At 45.8% G+C, this 21,255-nt stretch overlaps 1 protein-coding gene across 1 annotated transcript in view; it reads right to left on the reverse strand.

Moving 5' to 3' along the window:
- NR2C2 (nuclear receptor subfamily 2 group C member 2) overlaps positions 1 to 19,192 on the reverse strand; it is a 28,614-nt gene extending 9,422 nt beyond the window's left edge. Inside the window, exons 1-8 of the mRNA XM_066597010.1 lie at positions 19,070 to 19,192; positions 9,992 to 10,081; positions 8,194 to 8,391; positions 7,998 to 8,100; positions 3,890 to 4,069; positions 2,465 to 2,612; positions 1,284 to 1,377; positions 1,066 to 1,199 (exon numbers count right to left, since the gene is read on the reverse strand). Of these exons, the coding sequence (XP_066453107.1) occupies positions 1,066 to 1,199; positions 1,284 to 1,377; positions 2,465 to 2,612; positions 3,890 to 4,069; positions 7,998 to 8,100; positions 8,194 to 8,391; positions 9,992 to 10,063 (929 nt within the window). The 5' untranslated portion in view covers positions 10,064 to 10,081; positions 19,070 to 19,192. The remainder of the gene's footprint in view (positions 1 to 1,065; positions 1,200 to 1,283; positions 1,378 to 2,464; positions 2,613 to 3,889; positions 4,070 to 7,997; positions 8,101 to 8,193; positions 8,392 to 9,991; positions 10,082 to 19,069) is intronic.
- Positions 19,193 to 21,255: the final 2,063 nt, after the last annotated feature.

A 21,255-nucleotide genomic window follows, 5' to 3' on the forward strand; every position in this document is an offset into this window, starting at 1 on the left:
ATTACTTGCACCTGACTGCTGCCATCTCTACTACTTGTGGATTTCCTGCTCAGTGCAGGATCACTAAATCATCCAAGACAGATATTTGTCCAGTCTTTGTTTCGACACTTCCATTGAAGGAGAAATCATCACCTCCTGTGGTAACCTGTTCCACTGCTGAGAGGAACTGTTCCACTGCTGAGTTGATGAAGAGAATTTCACCACTTGGGATCCCTGTCAATCAGCTGATCGTCCGGCCCGCTGTTCAATACAGCGGTTCAGACCTCGTCATCAGGCGACGAAATGGAAGCACCAATTCACTACCATCGAAATAAATGGGAGCTTTATCACTAAGCGACGGAGCGGGAAATACAAATAAATGCTCGAGTCTCCCATTGAAGTCAATGGGGTTCGTTACTCGAAGACAGCTCTCAAATTTTACGAAAGGCTCGACTCGAATAACGAGGACCCGAGCATTTGGGTACTCGCTAATCTCTAGTAGTTATATTACTTGGTGCCAACCTTTCTCCCCACTCTGCACCAATCTGCCTGTTTCTGTGGCCCCTCTGTTGCAGCCATTCGTGTACTACGTAACGCTGCTAGTGCATTGGTAGTTTAAACACTATACGCGGCTCTGATTGGCCACCATTGCTAATGCGAACAGCGCTGGCCAATCAAAAAGCAGCATGTAGTGTTTACTTCTTATGCACAGAGTAGTGACAGGCGCACCACAGCCATCTTGGAAGAATAAAGAGGGGCACCAGGAACAGGCAGATCGACGGGAGAAAGGATGGCAACAAGTAATGTAACTGCCTCCTGCAGTCCCTAGATAAATTTTGGCCCTGAAACCAGAGGGCTAGTTTAAGCTTTCTTTACCTAAAAAAAACAGAAAGCCCACATAACTAAAGAACGGAGCCCAGGAGTTAAGAGTTAGTTCATGTCGGATCTGTAAGTTGGAGTTCTCTACCGAGGCAATAAATCTGGAGACACTTCTCTCTAATCCCAGAAATGAGTAGAAACCCACTATAGATGTCACCCACATAACACTGACTGCAGCCATGATGAAGGAAATCCTGGTGTACTCACCGGGTAATCTCACTGGAGAATTGGTCCTCTTGTTGGACATCCGACGTGTCCCCATTATTCAATGGCTCAGACAGGTTGGCGAGAGACGTTACGACGTTTGCCAGGGTTCCCAGCCCGCTCTGACTCGTCTCGGTCTGTTGGTTGCACAAGTTCATGGATTCTTAAACTCCCTTTAATACAACTGAGTGAACGATCAATGAGCAAAAGGTGGACCTCACCTTAGAGTCTGCAGACAAGACCACAGTGCCGTCATCACGTATCAGAGGCTGCTGGATATTCACCAACATCCCTGGATCTAGAAGTCCAGCTTGTCTGCAGCCAAGAAGAATCAATACAAGGAGAGAAAGCAGAAAGCATATGTAAGGCAAGATTACAAAAGACCTGACGGATATATGGTTAGGTTTTCTAAGGTTTTAATGAGGGTTTCTGGGTACATATACACTGAACGACCCCTTTATTAGAGCTCCATCTAGTAGTGTGTTGGACCACCTTTGGCCTTCACATCTGCTGCAATTTGTTGGGGTGTATATTCCACTAAGTGATATCATTATGCAAGAATATCGGCCCCTGCGGACAGGAAACTTTTTTTAGTTGTCGTAGATTAAATGAAGGTGCTGACATGTTCTGACCAGCTGACAGGAAGGGGTCATCGATTCATGCTGCTTGTGCCAAATTCTGACCTCCCATCAACACAGTGCAACAGAAATCTGGATCCATCTGACCAAAAGATGTTTTTCCACTGCTCAGTCATACAAGTTTTGTGCTCTTTTGCCCACTAGAGTCTCTCCTTCCTCTTTCTCTTAGACACAATAGTGCTGGAACTGGTCGTCTGCTGTTATATCTCATCCATGCTAAACGGCGTGTTGTGCATTCGGACACGTTAGTTGGAGCCCCAGTGTTGTATTCGGCTGACTGCACAGTGCCTGTTGGTCAGAACAATTCCTGACATCCTCCTCTGACCCCTTTTGGTGACGAGTTGCTTTTATCCACAGGATTCCCTTTTATTGTATTTTTTTTCCTCGATCACACCATTCTGTGTATACTCTCCACACTGTTATATAAGAAATCCCTATGCGGTTGGCAGTTAGGGCCTGACTAGTCCAGCACTGATGACCCGGCTATGTTGAAAGTCCCTCAGATCCCTGGATTTTCCCATCTAATGTGGATTCACACTGAAACTGATCCACGGAAAACTTTGTCATGTGATTTTATGCCGCACTCTGAGGGGTTATCTTTGTCCGTGTGCAAGAACATTTCTGTGAATAGCCTTACAGAATATTATGGGGTCATGTGCGGTCTATGAAATGCATGGATGTCTGAATCTGCCCTTATGGACACCATCAGTAAGAGGGCATACAGGACAATACATACTGTATAATGACCAGCAGAGTAAACTCACCTCCCGCCTTCTTTGTCAGTCACAAATGTGGGTGTTGCTATAAGAGGGCTTCTCAGGTCCTTGCGGATATATATCTTCTCTGTGGAGGCTGCACAGTTTGACGGTTTCTCTCGCTGGATGTCAAAAGGCTTCCTCTCACTCTGCACCGCTGAGCAAAACAAGAGCAGTAAAAGGATGTAACTCAGGATCAGTACAGGATAAGTAATGTATGTACACAGTGACTCCACCAGCAGAATAGTGAGTGCAGCTCTGGAGTATAATACAGGATGTAACTCAGGGTCAGTACAGGATAAGTAATGTATATATACAGTGACTTCACCATCAGAATAGTGAGTGCAGCTCTGGAGTATAATACAAGATGTTACCCAGGATCAGTACAGGATAAGTAATATACACATCAACTCGAGTTTATGTAGATTAATGGTGCTTTCACAGGTAGCTGATTGGCGGATTTTGTTGTAGATCACCAGTTAATTTCACTTCCTCAATTTGAAAGGGTGAAATCTATTGCATATCTGCATCAAAACCAGAATAAAATCTGCAGAAAATCAGCTACATATGAACACATCCCTGTGGGATTCCATCTGGGGTTTCTGTCACAGCTGTCAAACAGAGGGATTCCCGAACAGAAAGGAACAGAACCATTCCATTGAAATAGTGAAAAATACACCCCTTTGGTGTCAGTTTTGCAAGGGTTCTGCTTGTTTCTATTTTATTTGGAATATAGAATATAATATAGTCAACTACAGTATTCTACACTCCAAACATAACGTAAACAAAAGGAACCCAAGTAAAACAGACACCAAAGTGGTGTCCGTTTTACTAATGCAAGTGAATGGTTCTGTTTGGGGGTTCTGTGAGAGAATCCCCAAATGGGATACCACAGCATATTGAAAAACGCTGTAGGAATGCTCCACGAGTCTAGCTGTAAACTGCTAAATACTTTTCAGAGATGGACGTGCCATTTAGGGTCAATTCAAACAGCCGTAATTTTCAGGCCATGAGCTGTCCATGTACATCACAGTCAGCACACGGCCCCATATGGCTATTCACATGAACATTTTTCCACACGGACCGATAATCCCTGTGAACAAAGTTGCTACATGCTCTATTATCATGTGTTTTCACAGACAAGAACAAGATATGCAATGGGCAGTGTCCGTGAAGACCAGACAGCAAAAGGACAGGTGTCTGTGTGGTGTCCGATGAAAGTTGCTCTCAAGTTATTTGGGCACAACTTGCATATGACAGTGTGACTCTGACCTTAAGCAATACTCTAACAGATTTGGAACTATAGAAGTTGCTCAATGCAAACTTATCAGCCACACGCCCTTCATTAATGTATGAAAAATGACTTAAGGAATGTTTGTGCTGAGGCTTTGATTGCACCCTGGCACCTGCCCGTCCCCTGGAAGTCGGACTCACATTCCATTTTCATGCCCATTTCTAAGCACTTCTTAAGCCGGCAAAACTGGCAGCGGTTCCGGTGATGTTTGTTAATGACACAGTCTTGGCTACTGCGACAGCTGTAAGTCAGGCTCTTCCGGACGCTTCTCTTAAAGAAGCCCTTACATCCTTCACAGCTAACGGCGCCATAATGACGACCTGCGGGAGAAGAGCAGAACCAAAGAGATGGGAAGTTTAATGTATTTTTCAAAAGGTTCAGATAAAATAGGTTGCGGGTTCTTAGGGTCCATTTAGAAGGAACGAATGTCGGGTAAACGATGCCTGACACTCGTCTCTGTGTGCCCTCACTCCCGCGCTCCTGCACAGGAGCTAGCAGCGCTGGCTCGCTCATAGAGCGGCCAGCAGTGGGGCAGGGCAGCTGCAGGAGATTTCTTTCCTCTTGCTCCCCTGCCACTCTCCATTGACTTAGCATAGTGGCCGTTTAATACTGAATGGACGCTATTTACACTGAATGATAAGCGATCAGCTCATCGTCCAGCATAAGCCTATGCAGCATAAGCAATGGAAGATGAGTAGATCGCTCATCGTTCAGTGTAAAAAGCGGCCGCTATGTTAACTCAACGGAGAGGGGCGGGGGTGCGAGAGCAGAGAAATCTCCTGCAGCCTCCCCGCTGACAGCTAACGATACTAGCTCCCGTGCAGGTGCACAGGAGCTAGTATGCGCGGGGACGAGTGTCGGGCATCGTATGCCCGACACTCATCCCGTCTAAAAGGGCCTTTACATTCCGTGACCCAAATTACACAACTTCCTCCTCCGAATCCATTTTTCACTCATGTAAAATAAAAATAGTGAAACTACTTTGCAAATAGACTTCATTAACCCCTCGAGGACCTGAGATTCATCATTTATTTTTGTTTTTCATCCCCGCCTTCTAAGAGACATAACTTTATAATTTTTCCATTGACACGGTGGTATGAGGGCTTGTTTTTGGCAGGACAAGTTGTATTTTTTAATGGTACCATTTAATGTACTGTATACTCTACAGAAAAAAACTTTAACATTTTTAAGTGGGGAGTAACTGAAAAAAATAAAACAATTGTGTCATTTTTGGCGAGTTTCGTTTTTACAGCGTTCAAAGTGCAGTAAAAATGAAACATGAACTTTGTTCTGTGGGTCGGTACGATTACAGTGATACCAAATTTATATAGTTTTTATCAATGTTTTTCTATTTTTAAAAGTAAATAAAATTAGTACTTAAAAAAATAGTTTTTCGTTGCCGCATGCTGAGACACGTAACTTTTTTATTTTTTCGGCGATTTGGTGGTGTGAGGGCTCGTTTTGTTTGGGATAAGCTGTAGTTTTTATTATTACCATTTTACGAAATATATATATTTTTTCAATGGGAAAAGGGAGCGCATTTGAACTTTTCATTTTTTTTTTAGTTTTTTTTTCCCCATTGAATAAAGTATTACATTTTTTGTACACTTCTTAGTCCCCATAGATGACTTAGACTTGTGATCATTTGGCCGCTTGTACTATATACTGCATTACTTCAGTATTGCAGTATATAGCTATTTCTGATGTTGTCCCATGCAGGGCTTGATAGGCATCTATGTGTGGCAGCACTGGGAGCCTTCAGCAGGTAGCTGCCGGGAATGTAGTGAATTCGGCTTTTGAGTCCACTCCATATACACTTCATAACTGCAGGATGCTTATATGCATTTGGCGGTCCTGAAGTGGTTAAAAATCATCTGCTTTTTGTGTACACAGCTCTTATGCAAACCTATACGTTACTCCATGGTAACAGACTACAAAGGAAGCCTGTGTAGTTTGATCATGAAATTATATACTCCCTCAGGCCTTAGTCAGACGGGCGTTTTTAGCCGCGATTTGCGCATGCGCATGCGTCCGGCGATTTTATAAAACCATTGCTTTGCAATGGTATCGGACACATGAGCGCTTTTTATGCGCTCGTCCGATAAATTATAGAACAGAAATCGCAGATCGCACCTATCTGCGATCTGCGATTCCTGTACTCTTCTCTATATGCGCTCAATGGGGCCGGCGGCAGCAGCGCCGACCCCATTGAGAACATATAGAAGACAAATCATTCTTCTCTGCCACAGCTGTAACAGCTGTGGCAGAGAAGAACGATGTTTGCCCATTGAATTCAATGGAGCCGGCAATACAACCGTCTCCATTGAAAGCAATGGGCTGCCGGCGAGCGCTGGATGAATTGTCGGGAAGGGCTTAAATATATAAGCCCTTCCCTGCAATTCATTCTAAAATGTGTTAAAATAAAAAAAAATTGTATACTCACCTTTCCGCTGCAGCCGGAGTTCTGCCGCGGCCACTGTCAGTTCTCCTGAACTGCTTCATGGCACTATTCAGCCGGCGGGGCTTTAAAATCCCCGCCTGCTGAATGATCTGCCTCTGATTGGTCACAGCCTGACCAATCAGAGGCAGGTTTCCCTCACACACCCATTCATGAATTCATGAATGGGTGAGTGACTGCTGCCTCTCATTGGCTCAGCGGGAGCTGCCCCTGATTGGTCCCGCTGAGCCAATGAGAGGCAGCAGTCACTCACCCATTCATGAATTCATGAATGGGTGTGTGAGTGAAACCTGCCTCTGATTGGTCAGGCTGTGACCAATCAGAGGCAACTCATTCAGCAGGCGGGGATTTTAAAGCCCCGCCGGCTGAATAGTGCCGAGAAGCAGTTCAGGAGAACTGACAGCGGCCGCGGCAGAACTCCGGCTGCAGTGGAAAGGTGAGTATACAATTTTTTTTTATTTTAACACATTTTAGGATGAATTGCAGGGAAGGGCTTATATATTTAAGCCCTTCCCGACAATTCATCCCGGGCTCGCCCACAGCGCATTGCTTTCAATGGAGCCGGCTGTATTGCCGGCTCCATTGAATGCAATGCGCTGGACAGCTCCGGCCCGTTTCTAATGAAACGCGGCTAGGAGCAGATTTTCGGGCGTTTTTTCGGCCGATTTTTCGGCGCCGGTCACGCGATTTGCGCATGCGCATCCGTCATGCGATGTACAAATCGCGCGAAAAAACGCCCGTGTGACTAAGGCCTCACACGTGTCCCCTATCTAAGGGTGCATTCACACGAACGTATATCGGCTCGGTTTTCACGCCAAGCCGATATACGTCGTCGTCATCTGCGGGGGGGGGGGGGGGAGGATGGAAGAGCCAGGAGCAGGAACTGAGCTCCCGCCCCCTCTCCGCCCCTCTGCACTATTTGCAATGGGGAGAGGCGGGACAGGGGCGGGGCTAAGTCCCAATAATTAGCCCCACCCCTGTCCCGCCTCTCCCCATTGCAAATAGTGCAGAGGGGCGGAGAGGAGGCAGATAGGGGGCGGGAGCTCAGTTCCTGCTCCTGGCTCTTCCATCCTCCCCCCCCCCCCCCCCCGCAGATGAGGATGACGTATATCGGCTTGGCATGAAAACCGAGCCGATATACGTTCGTGTGAATCCAGCCTTAATATAGTAATGTAGCTTAGCTAGACCTGAAGAGCGGATGGAAAAGTGTACGACATCGAGCTGGTAACCTGTCTGTAACCATGGAGACATGAGTCTGACTAAGGGCTGTAGACACATAACGGTAGGAGATTTTTAATCAGGACTATTTGCAAAGTTGTTTCACCTTTTAGTTTTGATGCATTGGAGTTACCAAAAAGTAATTTAAACCCTTGTGGTTTTCAAGAGCTCTGCTAGCTGTCATTGAATGAGGATAACACAGGTTCATAGCTCTGATAACTGTAACCAGCCCTGCAGCCATCAAAGGTGGATTTTCATCTTCTGCCAGGTACCCATTCAAAGACAGCAAGCAGAGGTCTTGAAAGCCATGAGGAATTGAAACAAAAACCATTTAGGGTGGGTTTCCATGCTATGCTAACTGCATGTCTTCTAAACCCTGTCCACCCTATCCTGACGCCAACGGCCAGATGGCGGCTGTCGCAGGTGGAGGAGGTTTCAAACGTGCTGATACCGCAGTGTGGACACCCAGCCTTAGCAAAATGTGCCATCTCCCCCTTGTCTTCGTGTGCTATTACTATGGAGGGAACAAGCATCCCCAACATCACACACACGGGTTACCTACTCCATCTCACCTGATGCTTTGTCTCCGCAGACCACACAGTATTCTACGATCTGCGGCCGCTGGACTTCTGCCTTGCCCAGGAGTCTCTCCACGGAGGCGGCATCTGTTACTATCTGGGGCATCGCAAAAGACAACACAGAAGAAAATAAGGACCCTGAAAAACAAGCAAGTAGTAAATGACTCATCTAGCTATCGTCTCCCAGTACCTGGATCCTCCCTGGCACAATGTTTTCAGTGGTGAAGATGAGCTGCTTGGTATTGGGAGACTCGGGGGTCGCCAATATCACCTTCCCAGCTCCAGATCCATCGGGACTAGTCAAGATAAACTGCTGCTTGGGAGATACGGTGGAGTCTACAGCCGTCACGATCTGGATCTTCTGCCCGGTCTGCTGATCTGTCACAATCTGCAACAATTATATTCCACGATGAAGGTTGTAAGCAGGGCCGTCCCTCAGACATGTGGGATGTGGGGGAGCAAGTGGTGCTGCTCTATGTCTTATGGCCCATTTAGACGGGACGAATGTCGGGCAAACGATGGCCGACACTCATCCCTGCATAGACTCGCTCCTGTGCTATTGCACGGGAGCTAGTATCGCTGGCTTGTTCACAGAGCGGTCAGCCGGGGAGTGGGGAGGCTGCAGTAGATTTCGCTCTCCTCTGCCCCTCTCCATTGACTTAGCATAGTGGCTGCTACTAATACTGAGCGATCAGCTCATCGTATATCGTTTTTGCAGCATAAATAGCAACCATTAAGTTTTGAACGGCCGCTATGTTAAGTCAATGGAGAGGGGTGGGGGAGAGCGAGGAGAGAAATCTCCTGCAGCCTCCCCACTGTGAGCCAACGATACTAGCCCCCATGCAGCAGCACGGGAGCTACTATGTGCGGGGACGAATGTCGGGCATAGTTTGCCCTACATTCGTCCCATCTAAATGGGCCTTAACACGGGGACCTAATAGATATCATCAATGGCTCCTGCTTAGCTGTCTATTGGAGTCTGAGGTAGTCAGAAATCCACTTCCTATCTCTGCTACTCTGTCCTTATATCATGCAGCTCTACTCCATTCAGACACAGCTATGATCTGCAAGTACAGTCTTGCTGCTTTGTCTATTGGAGTCTGAGGTAGTCTGAAATTCATTTCCTATCTACACAGAGACACCAACAAGTCCCATGAAAGTCAAGTGACAAAAAAATTTGTCCGACAGTCACACGCAAAACGCATAGCAGTTTTTGATGGAAAGTGCGACAAAAATTACTTCAGTTTAGCTAGAGCTACACAGCGACTTTGGTCACAACACAGTTCACATGGCCAAAGATCGTAGTGTAGCCCTGCAAACTCACTATCTAATAGAAGTTGATGAAGTTGCGCTACAGCCCACAAGTAGCCGCGACGTACGGACTAAACGATTGAAAAATGATAGATTAATTGCGATTTGTGAGTCGCATCTACTTGTGGGCCACAAGGCAAGGGTATTGACATCCCAAGGTTGTAGGGCTACACTGCAATCTTGCACTGTGCGACTCCTGTAGCGGCAAACTCGCAGTGTAGTCTTAGCGTTTTGGATTTTTTGCGATGGTTGTGCCGTAGTCACATTAGGTCACTATGTGACCCCACTGACAGTCATTAGATGTGATGTGGCAGGACGGCGCTGAAATCTACATGTCACAAGATCAAAGTCACAGCGTATTCCTAGCATAAGCCTGAAATCCACCGTCTGTGTTAAAAGGCTCAAGCCCCTTCTCTGATCATCCTTCATGCTTTACACTGCGTTTCTACTTGTTCAGAATGGCAGGAAGTCAGTATATGAAATGCTGATTTCCATCACAAGGCCGTATTTACAAGAGTGAGTGCGATATCAGTCTGAAATATATTGCATTCTTAAACCCGCTTGAATACGCCTGCAAGTGTGATGTGTTATACAAGATCTTCATGTGAGTATAAATCGCATGTTGTTTCAATAGGGCAGGGGGCCTTACGCTCTTCTTCTGGAAATGCCGTAAATACCTGGATGCGCTGTGGGGTGGATACGGTGGAGTCGGTGGAGATTATTTGGATGCGCTGGGAGGAGCTGGTCATCACTGAAGATTCCTGAACCTGCAGAAGAAGAAGATCCAGATGCTTTATGAAACGCCCAGAAACTGGAGATGATCACCAAGTACAATGGGGTATATTATACCAGAGGCAAAAAGTTGCAATTTATGTGCAAGAGCCAAAATTGAGAATTTCTTAAGTTGCATGCTAGCGCCCAGCACTTTAAAAAAAAACGTGGTAGGGCCTTAGCATTAAACCCACGCTACCCATAGAATGAAAAAAACAATAAAAATCTAAAAACCCCCATGTTTGGTATTGTCGTATCTGTAATAACCCGTACAATAAACTAAACACACTTTTTATCCTGTACGGCAAACGCTATGCAAAAACCTAAGCCAAAAATGGGGTTTTTTGTTTATTTTGCCTCCCATAAAATAAGTTATCAAAACAGCTATATGTGCCCCATAATGGTACAAATAAAAACTAAGGCCGGTTGCACACGGCCGTGACGGGCTCCGCCGCGGAATTCCGCGGCACAGCCCGTCGCGGCGCCCCCCAGAGATCCCCAAACTTACCTGCGGATCCAACGTCCTCGCTCCCGCATGACGCGTCGCAGCGTCATGTGACACGCCGCCCACGTCACATGACACGCCCACCGCGTCACATGACGTGACGGGCCGTGTCATATGACGCGGTGGCGGTAGGCGGGGAAGCGATTTCACACTATCTTCCGCTGTGCTACAGCGGAAGATAGGGTGACGGACGGCTTCCATTGACTGCAATGGAAGCCGTCCGCGCGTACACCCGCGGCAAATAGAGCATGCCGCGGGTGAGGACGGGAGATATCACGGTGCGGAATTCCGCACCGTGAGCACTGAGCTATTAGGTTCAATAGAACCTAATAGCTGCGGGCAACGCCGCGAATTACACGTCGGAAATCCGTTCGTGGGAAGGCGCCCTAAAGCTAGTCACGCAAAAAACAAGCCCTCACAGAGCTCCGTTGTTTCGGCACTTTTAATGAAGCGGTGTGAACACTTTTGCAACTATTTTTTTCCACCTTACATAACAAATGAGGCAAATTTGTGAACAATCCCAACTGAAAATGTGCTCCCGTTTTGTGTATGCAGCTCTGATGCAGGGTTATGCGTTCTTGGTGTACTGCCTCCTCTTTTTGATAACTCACCGGCAGTAGAAGAGAGGGCAGAAGGAAAAGCGCAGGACAGGACCAGACTACATGACACTTGTTTGTAGTCTGTAACTATGGAAATACATAGATCTAGATAGGAGCTGTTTACACAAAACGACAGGACATATTTAACGCACGCAAGTTGCTTCATCACACTTTTCAATATTGGTCACAAAATACTATTAAAACATAATTGGCGCAAAGGGATAAAAGACGAGAGATGGCATGTAAAAAGCAATCCACCCCTACTGGCCCTGGGAGGGATACACATTTCACGGATCTCCTTCGCATTTATGAAACGCCTGTAATGCGAAAAATAAAAAAAACAAACGTGACGTGAAATCTCCAGACTTCGGTTTAATGACGGCTCTGTAAAGAAGCTAACGAAAATCTGCGCAATCTATTACCGTACGCCGACGCTCTAGAGAAGTTAAATTAAGGGATGAGGGGAATGTAGGACAAGATGGGGGAGAAGAGAACATCTACGTAATGAGCGGAGCGTTACTTTGGCGCACATCGCACTCGGAGTCTTCTAATAAACCCCGTGGGACATTCACGCCGATCAGGGAGAAGCTAATTATAGGCTGAGAAGAAGCAGAAGACGCCTCATTACCGCTCATCCATCCTGCAAGAACCCGAGGAGAGCTGATTAAAGCGATGACACGTGCGCTCCAGATCCGCAGCTCTGTAATAGTACGTGTGCGCTGAGAGAGCAGTACATGTCCCCAGGCGGCACCAACCTGTGGCTCTCCGGCTGTTGTCAAACTACAAGTCCCAGCAGGCCCACACAGCCCCTCACAACAGCTGGAGATCACTACCCTAAAATAAACCCCCCACACAATCTGGATTCTCTCCTGTCCGGTCATTGAAGCCATTATTTTCAATCCCTCTCCCTTTTAACATCTCTGCTTGCAGACAGTGAATGAAAACATCCTTTTTAACCCCTTAAGGACACAACCCCCTTTTTTCCCCATTTTTTCTCCCCCCTCTTATTATTCCATCGCTGTAGCTGTCTGTAGGCTTGTTGTAGTTTGCGGGATGAGATTTTTTTTCAGCGGTTCCATTTAACGTATCATATAATGTACTGACAAACTTTTACCAAATTTCTAAGTGGAGAAAAATGGAACAAACAAACAACGCAATTCAGCCATCCTTGAGAGGTAGGAAGGGTTCCTCCTGTGTACACAATATGGTATCTTTATTCTGGGGGTCGGTACGATTACTGCCAGACTGAATTTATAGGGTTTGTTTGTTTTTTATAATATCTTTTGGGGGGAAATTCTTTTCTGCTGCCATAACTCTTTTATTTCCCCATGCACATAGCTGTGTGACGGCTCAGGATTTGCGGGACGTCATGTAGTTTTTATTGGCACCCTTTTGGAGTACATACAACGTTTTTGATCACTTTTTATTAAAGCATTTTCTTGGAGTCGGGTGAATTAAAAAAAACTTTGCAATTGTGGCGTGTATTTACTTTGCTGCCAACATTCATCATGCAGGATAAATAATGTGTTACTTAGATTGATCGGACTTTTACAGATGCAGAGTTACCAAATATGCAGGTATTTTAATTATTTATTATAAATATGGGGAAAGGGGTTTTTTAAACACCTTTTATTTTTTCTAATAATTAATAAATCTTTTTACTCATTTTTAAATTTTTTCTCTTAAAGGGGTTGTCTCACGCCGAAACGGGTTTTTTTTTTTTTTGCATAGGCCCCCTGTTCGGCGCAGGACAAACCCAAAGGATGTGTTAAAATAAAAAAATAAATATTACTTATTAAGTTGCTCTGCAACTTCTTCCTACTTCTTCCTTCTCCAAGATGGCCGCCGGGATCTTCACCTACGATGCACCGCGGGTCTTCTCCCATGGTGCACCGTGGGCTTTGTGCGGTCCATTGCCGATTCCAGCCTCCTGATTGGCTGGAATCGGCACACGTGACGGGGCGGAGCTACGCGATGATGCGTGGAAGGGGGCGGAGCCAGAACGCCGCTCGTGCCCGGACGACCAGAAGGGAGAAGACCCCCGCTCTCCCCCGCAGCTCCCTGCCCGCTGCCGGCACCCGAACCTGCAGTCTCGAGCGGGGGAGATACTCGCTAAAGGCAATGCTCGCTCGAGCAATTGCCTTTAGTGAGTATACTCGCTCATCTATACCCACAGTGTAATTGAACTTTCAGCCGCTTGATCGCTCCTCCAATATAATGCAATATCATAGTATTACATTATACCACATTTTGACAGGCAATTTATCAAGAAAAGCCACAGGAACACCTTGATAGGCATTAATTCATGGCAGCCCTGGGGGCCTTCAGAAGACCTTAGGCTGCCATGGCAACCAAAAAATACCCCAAAAATCTCATTGGGAGGGGGGAATTTGCGACCCCCGAACACAGATTGGTGCATTTAAAGGATTAACAGCCGCAATCAGCGTACACGGCTGTGGCAGGTGGATATCTGCTGGCATCAGCCTTGTATGGAATGGGATTGGCCCCCTATCCCGTCCAAATAAACCCTGCACACCCAGGACGTAACTGTACGTGGGAGGCATGAAGGGGTTATTCCAAGATGGCACAATGGGCTCAGGACCCCGTTCTACGTCCCAGAACAGAGGGCTGTTCAGTAAGAGGGGCAACCATCTGGGTCTACACAATATCAGCCCAGTTGCCATTTACAGCTTGTCTGTCATCTCACCCAGGGGGGGCGCTATGGGAGCACCGTAGCTTCCTGGTTAGCACTGCTGCCTTGTGGCACTTGGAGCCTGGGTTCAAATCCAACATCTGCATGCATGTATGCAGCCCTATGTGTTCCTCCCACACGCTAAGAGCATCCTATGACTCTTGTAAGGGACTTTTCATACCGAATGGAATTGGCAGTGGAATTTGGTGTATTTGGCATCGTGTGAAAATTCTGCAACGAAATGCGTTAATTTTGGTGCAGACTTCCATAGCGGCAAATTTTACTGAGTGTTGGGGAACAATTCTGTCCTGTGTGAAGGTACTCTAGTACTACATATCCCCCGCAGCCGTCCCTGGCAGTTAGCGGACCACCCCAAACCCCGCATTCTCAAAGGGCTTCAGCATCTTGGCACAACCTCTTTCAAAACTTCTCACAGCTAACAGTTTGCTACAATTGCATCCAGTCTTGACATGTATTTCCCCAGAGGGCGTAACCTGTGCTTGACAGAGGGAGTGGTACCATTTTGGATTCTGAGGTCGGCTCACCTCCACACTGCTCTGCTTAGCAACTCCCAGGAAGTGGCACAGTTCTGACTGCTGTACCCGGGCACCCTAGCCACCCGCTAAGGTAAAAAGCTAAAGAGGTGGAAGGGGAGAAACTCCATCTCAGTGCAGAAAGCACCAGAGCCATGTAAGGAGAGGCTCCGTTTAAGGGCTCATTCACATGGGTGGATGCAGTTTCAGTCCGTGAAACACGTAGCATTTCCATGTACCCAAACTGGGTGTATTCCCTGCGTCTTTGGGCCTTCTTGCAGTTTTTTTTTGGGGCACATGTATTCACTGCCTTTTTCACGTGCACAAAAAAAAAATGCTAGCAGCTCCCATAGATTTCTCCTGCACTCATACATATATCTGCAGTTAATGCCTGAGCTCACCATCAGAGCTCCAGGCTCTACCACTTTTGTTATTTTATCTGAATGTGTGTGTGTTGGATGCAGGTCTCATATCTAGGCAGCAAAGACACCGCTCTGCTTATGCTACTATGCGCTGCCTAGAGACCTTGATAGAATGAAAGGGATCTGAAAAAAGCTCTATGTAGCCTAGAACTCTATCTCTTTTTTGATAGACTAGTCCCAGGCTACTATATACCTATAGAGCTTATTATATGAACAAGTTGCAGACCGCTATTATTTCGCTATTTAGCGACCTTGTTCAAAGATTGGATGATGAACTAAGTATGGGTCTTGAATAATCCCCTACTTTCTAGTTCTGATCCCATTTCAATTCTTTGAGGTTAGTTGATGTGCAGCATTTCTCTATAAATCAGTATATCTCCTGCACATCTCCTAACTAGCCTGCATGACCACACCAACAAAAATCTGACAGAGATTATATAACCCTCTATGTCCCAATACACGATTGTGGTACTTTCTCAAAATCTGGCAGAAAGTAATTAACCCTTCGTGTCCCAAAACACGATTGTGGTACTTTCTCAAAATCTGACAAAGTATTTAACCCTTCGTGTCCCAAAACACGATTGTGGCACTTTCTCTTAACTCTTTGTGTCCCAAAACAAGATTGTGGCACGTCATATCGTATGGCATAACTCATACAATTGCTCCTGATGAACTACCAACAATCCTAGTAGGGAAACGCGTTGAGCAGTAATTATTCCTGAGCAAGTAATCATATTTCTACGAGCAGTAATTATTCCTGAGCAGTAATCACCCTTTCACATAAAGAGAGGTCATCCATTCTTCTCTCTTGAGTTATATGAGTTGTATATTGAGCTATACTTATACTAAAGAGAGCTTACCGTTCTTTCCAAATGATATGGACTGATACTACTCTGAGCCAAATACTTGAGGTACTTTTATGGTTTCCTCAAATCATATTATTGGCTAAGTAACTATCAAATCCTGTGATCATCAACCTATCCGAATGTGACCACTTTGTTACAGACGGTCGCTATACTGATGCGTGACACTTTTCTTATAGTTTATAGGTACTGGGGCCCCACTTTAGTGACCATTGGATTAATTAATTGCAAGTGACGACTAAACCAGTGCGATCTCCATAGGTTTTTTGAGCAATTTTGCTCCAGTACCAAAGTGTTCTTAGACTTATATCTGATACCCGTGGTTCTACTCATTAAATTACGGACTATCTGATGCATCACTAGCGACTCTTCAGTCTCGTCTTTACCATAGCCTAGGTGGGGTGATTCTAATAACTCCAATTACCGACCTATCTGTAATATTCTCTGTCTTTATGTTTGTCTTGTTCTTAGCCCAAGTCATTATTTTATGTTAGTCTTGAATAAAAGTTATATTTTAGTCTGTCTGTCACTGTGAATATATCTGCAGTGAATGCGCACGGATCATGTATAGTTACTGCGAATTTACATAATCCCATCATCTTTAAGGCGCAATTTCAGTTTGCAATATGGACCAAAATAGGAAATGCTGCAATTTTTTTCCACACGTGCAAAATCCACAAATGAAAAACCTGTTTCTGCATACTCCAATGCACATTAATGGGGTTTAAGCTGTCCGTATTACCACGTAATGAGCCCTTAGAAATGGCGCTTTGAAGGCAACCATTATGCTGATGTGGCCCTCAGTGACACCCCTGCCGTGCAGCGCACCCCTTGGAGTACACTGCCACAGGTTCTGAGCTAAACATCCTGACCTCCAGACTGATATATTGAAACAAACTATCCGGCCAAGAGAGAGATCTGTACTGCCGATATGTGAGGACTGTCCAGACTGATACATTGTAACACTCCAGCATACAGATCTAGCAGGAGGCTCCAGCACAGGGGTTCGATTCCATATCGCTCAGGGGAGCGGAACCCACCCCCCTCCCAAGGTGAATGGTTGCTCTCAGATTCAGCAGCCAGACCTGACCAATCGCACACTGACAGCCTAAGGCGTTATTTACACGGGCGAGCGCAATATCTGTATGGGAAACTCGGACCCATATCACTCTTGCATCTCTGCCTTTATGCATGCCAGTGCCATGCGTTTTGCAAGAAACTTGCATTGCTTCACTGAACAAGCGATTTTCACGCGTGTGAAAGTCGAATGTATTTTCAATAAGAATTTTTTTTTAAATTCGCATCACACTCGCAAGAAAGTTATTTTTTTCACCCATTGGAAATAATTGTCAACCTTTTTGCGTTCTCGCAGCAAAATAGGGCATCTATTTTCGTGTGAGTTTTGTGCGTTCTGTAATGCAAAAATCTTGACTATTAGGCGGTTTTCACACTGCCTAAAAACTCGCGCGAGATTTGTGCATTGAGACACACAAATATAAACCCATTCTTTTAAGTGGGGTGCTACACATAAGTGAATTTTTGCTGCATTGTGGTGCAGAAAAAAAAAAAAATCGCAGCACGTCCTATCATTGGGTGTGCCCTCGCATCGCATGTTGTTTTTTTAATGTGGCCAGCACAGCATCGCATAGTGTGCAAGATGCATGCGAGTGCGATGCAAGGTTTACCCACTGGACCTGGAGGATCGCTACTGACCTGAAGTGATGCGAGACGGTTTTAATATAAAAAAGCCTCCTATCTGCAGCGACATAGAACGTTGGCGAGTGCTATATAAGGCCAAGCTTTACGGCCCGATATCGCACTCGCCAGTGTGTAATTAGGCTTAATCTATAACAATATACATTATCCTGCTCGGTGAAGGCTGTAAGAAAAAAATGATGCCAGAATTATGCTTTCCTTTAGAATCCTGGCACCCAAAAAATGTGAATAAAAAGGGATTAGAGATGAGCGAACTTACTCGTTTAGGGCGTTTTTGCACTCGAGCACTGCTTTTTCCGAGTAACTGACTACTCGGACGAAAAGATTCGGGGGGCGCCATGGTGGAGCGGGGGGTAGCAGTGGGGAACTCTCCCCCCCCCCATCACTCCCCTCTGCAACCCCCCACTCACCCCCGAATCTTTTCACCCGAGTAGTCGGTTACTCAGAAAAAGCGGTTCTCGAGTGCAAAAACGCCCTAAACGAGTACGTTCGCTCATCTCTAAAAGGGATCAAAAATATGTATGTTTCTCAAAATGGTAATAATGAAAACTACAGCTCACCCCGCAATGAAAAGAGCCCCCGCAGCCCAATCGACAAAAATATTGGACAGTTACGAATCTCAGAATACGGCGATGGAGAACAATTTTTGTTTAAGCAAAAACAACTTTTATTTACTCTTGAAAAACATTTAAAAACTATATATGTTTGGTTTTATCGTAATCGTACTGACCGAGAGAACAAAGTTTATATGACATTTTTACTGCACTGTGAACGCTGTAAAACCTAACCCCACCGAAAATGGCGCAGTTGCTGTTTTTGTTTTATTTCTCCTCACTTAAACATTTTTTCGTACATTATACAGAACATTAAGCAGTAACATTACAAGTTGCCCTGCATAAAACACGCCCTTTTACAGCCATGTGAACAGAAAAAAATTAAAAAGTTAAGGCTCTTGGAAGGTGGGGACAAAAAAAAAACGAAAGATAATAAATCTCTCTTCCTAAAGAGGTTAAAAATAGAATCATTATGACCCCCTCCCCCCAAAACGTCCCCTACCCCTCTTTCCAGTTCATTTGATGTCACAAAAATAAAACTCTAATTAATCATTGTTTTCAGAAAAACCTCTAGGTTGTAATAACAGCTGCCACCACTAGATGGCGATGATCACAGCCATCACCAGTACTAGACACAGCGCCCATACCACGCCCCCCGAGTCCGTGATTGTTCAAGGGAAACGTCAGTCATCGCGAAACACCGCCCACTTCCTCGAATGCCAACGCTCACTGGCTGGCTAGACGCCCCGCCCTCTTATACGTCACAAAATAAATAAATAAGGGCCGCGAGTTTCGGGGAGAAATATGGCGGCTGTTGGCGGGCTGCCAGCCGAGGAGGCGGCAGAGGGGAGCGCGGGCAACGGGGCTCTCCGTCTGCATGGCGTGAGGTGGCGGGCGCTCGGAGGCAGACTGTGGCTCAGCAGGGTGTTGTGTCACCGGGTTGTCAACGTTGTCAGGAAGGGCAGGCCGGTTGTCAGGCGCGCCCGGTAAAGCGGAGGGGGTGCGGAGTCCGCACGGGTGTTTATTCGCTGGCTAGAAGCCAGTTTCTGCCAGTCCGGCCGCCCCGCGGAGGCCTCAGCGGCAGCGCAGCTCGTCCTTACCTCACCCCGATGGAGGTTCCTGTCACAGCCGCATCCCCTCAGCTCCTGGCGGCCCCCACAGCTCCCCGCGGGCGGGAACGGCCCGACAAACCCGGTTCTTTCGGTTGTTTTGAGTTTTTCTCTTCGGTGAGAGGTCAGAGGTCGTGACCCCGCGCTCCGCCGCCTCTTTCCCCCCCTCTCCTGCTTCCTCTTCCCTCTCGCTCGGATCGCGGGCGGGGTGACGTCACCCTACGAAAAGAAAATGCATTGGCTGAAATTACGGTGGGCGTGGTTAGAACGGGCCCCTCCCATCGCAGACTGGAACTGTCAGGTTTTTTTTTATTCTGTATAAACTTTATACACAGATATTGTGCAGACGGGCGATGTGCATACACTCAAAAAGCTTTATTGGCAAAGAACAAAAACTGGCGATGCTAAAACTACTGGATGTTGCTTAGATAAACCATTTGCTAACTAGCTTCAGTGGAACTACAAATGTCAGCAGTGCAATTAACAAAAAAAACCCCCTAACTGTGTGGAGTCCTCTAGTGGCATAAAATGTTATAGCTTAGTAAGGCCGGGCTCACGCAACCGTAATTTAACCCTTTTCAATCCGATTTGTATCCTGGTTTTCCTAGGGGGCTTACTCTTTTTCTGCCGTTATACAACAGCGCTATCTGCTGGCTAAAGCCAGTACTGCATTAGGTGTCACGTTGGATAGGCTCCGACAGCAGAGAGGCTGGCAATATACAGTAAGAGAACCCCGATGGATGTCTTCCAACATTGGAGCTGTACAGCCTTAAAGGGGTTGTCCCGCGCCGAAACGGGTTTTTTTTTTTTTCAACCCCCCCCCCGTTCGGCGCGAGACAACCCCGATGCAGGGAGGTAAAGAAAGCTCACCGGAGCGCTTACCTGAATCCCCGCGCTCCGGTGACTTCTCTACTCACCGCTGAAGATGGCCTCTTCCTCCGTGGACCGCAGCTCTTCTGTGCGGTCCACTGCCGATTCCAGCCTCCTGATTGGCTGGAATCGGCACGTGACGGGGCGGAGCTACACGGAGCTACACGGAGCCCCATAGAAGACTGCAGAAGACCCGGACTGCGCAAGCGCGGCTAATTTGGCCATCGGAGGGCGAAAATTAGTCGGCACCATGGGAACGAGGACGCTAGCAACGGAGCAGGTAAGTATAAAACTTTTTATAACTTCTGCATGGCTCATAATTAATGCACAATGTACATTACAAAGTGCATTATTATGGCCATGCAGAAGTGTACAGACCCACTTGCTGCCTCGGGACAACCCCTTTAAAGCATAATATCTTCAGAGGTCAGACAGTGGATTGGAAAGGGTTAATAGCGTAAATAAGAAAGATGGGGAAAAATACACAGCAAATGGAGTCAATAAAAGTAGATTGGTTTTCATGTATCCTTCACACTTGTGTATATACATTGTGGATGAAAGTATGCAGTATTTTCTATTTTTACCGTGTATTCAGTGCAATAAAGCCGTGATCTATAAGGGCGTGTATTAGATGCTGTACATATGCAATTACATTGTGTGTGTGTTAACGTTGCTAAGTGGCAACAGGTAATATATAAAAAAATTGTGTGAAATACGCTGTCATGCAAAGTAAAAAAAAACGCCACTGGGGGGTGCTAATGTAAGGCGTTTTTGTATTCGCTTTAGTCTGTCAAAAATGCCTCACTTGCATCACTTAAGGGAAGTAGTAGTTATATTCTTGTACATAGGAGGCAGTATTATAGTAGTTATATTCTTGTACATAGGGGGCGGTATTATAGTAGTTATGTTCTTGTACATAGAGGGGAAGTATTATAGTAGTTATATTCTTCTACATAGGAGGCAGTATTATAGTAGTTATATTCTTGTACATAGGAGGCAGTATTATAGTAGTTATATTCTTGTACATAGGAGGCGGTATTATAGTAGTTATATTCTGGTACATAGGAGGTAGTATTATAGTAGTTATATTCTTGTACATAGGGGAAAGTCTTATAGTGGTTATATTCTTGTACATAGGAGCAGTATTATAGTAGTTATATTCTTGTATACAGGAGCAGTATTATAGTAGTTATATTCTTGTACATAGGAGGCAGTATTATAGCAGTTATATTCTTGTATACAGGAGCAGTATTATAGTAGTTATATTCTTGTACATAGAGGAGCAGTATTATAGTAGTTATATTCTT

The sequence above is a fragment of the Eleutherodactylus coqui genome, chromosome 3, assembly GCF_035609145.1.
Source record: "Eleutherodactylus coqui strain aEleCoq1 chromosome 3, aEleCoq1.hap1, whole genome shotgun sequence".
Classification (NCBI taxonomy): Eukaryota; Metazoa; Chordata; class Amphibia; order Anura; family Eleutherodactylidae; genus Eleutherodactylus; species Eleutherodactylus coqui.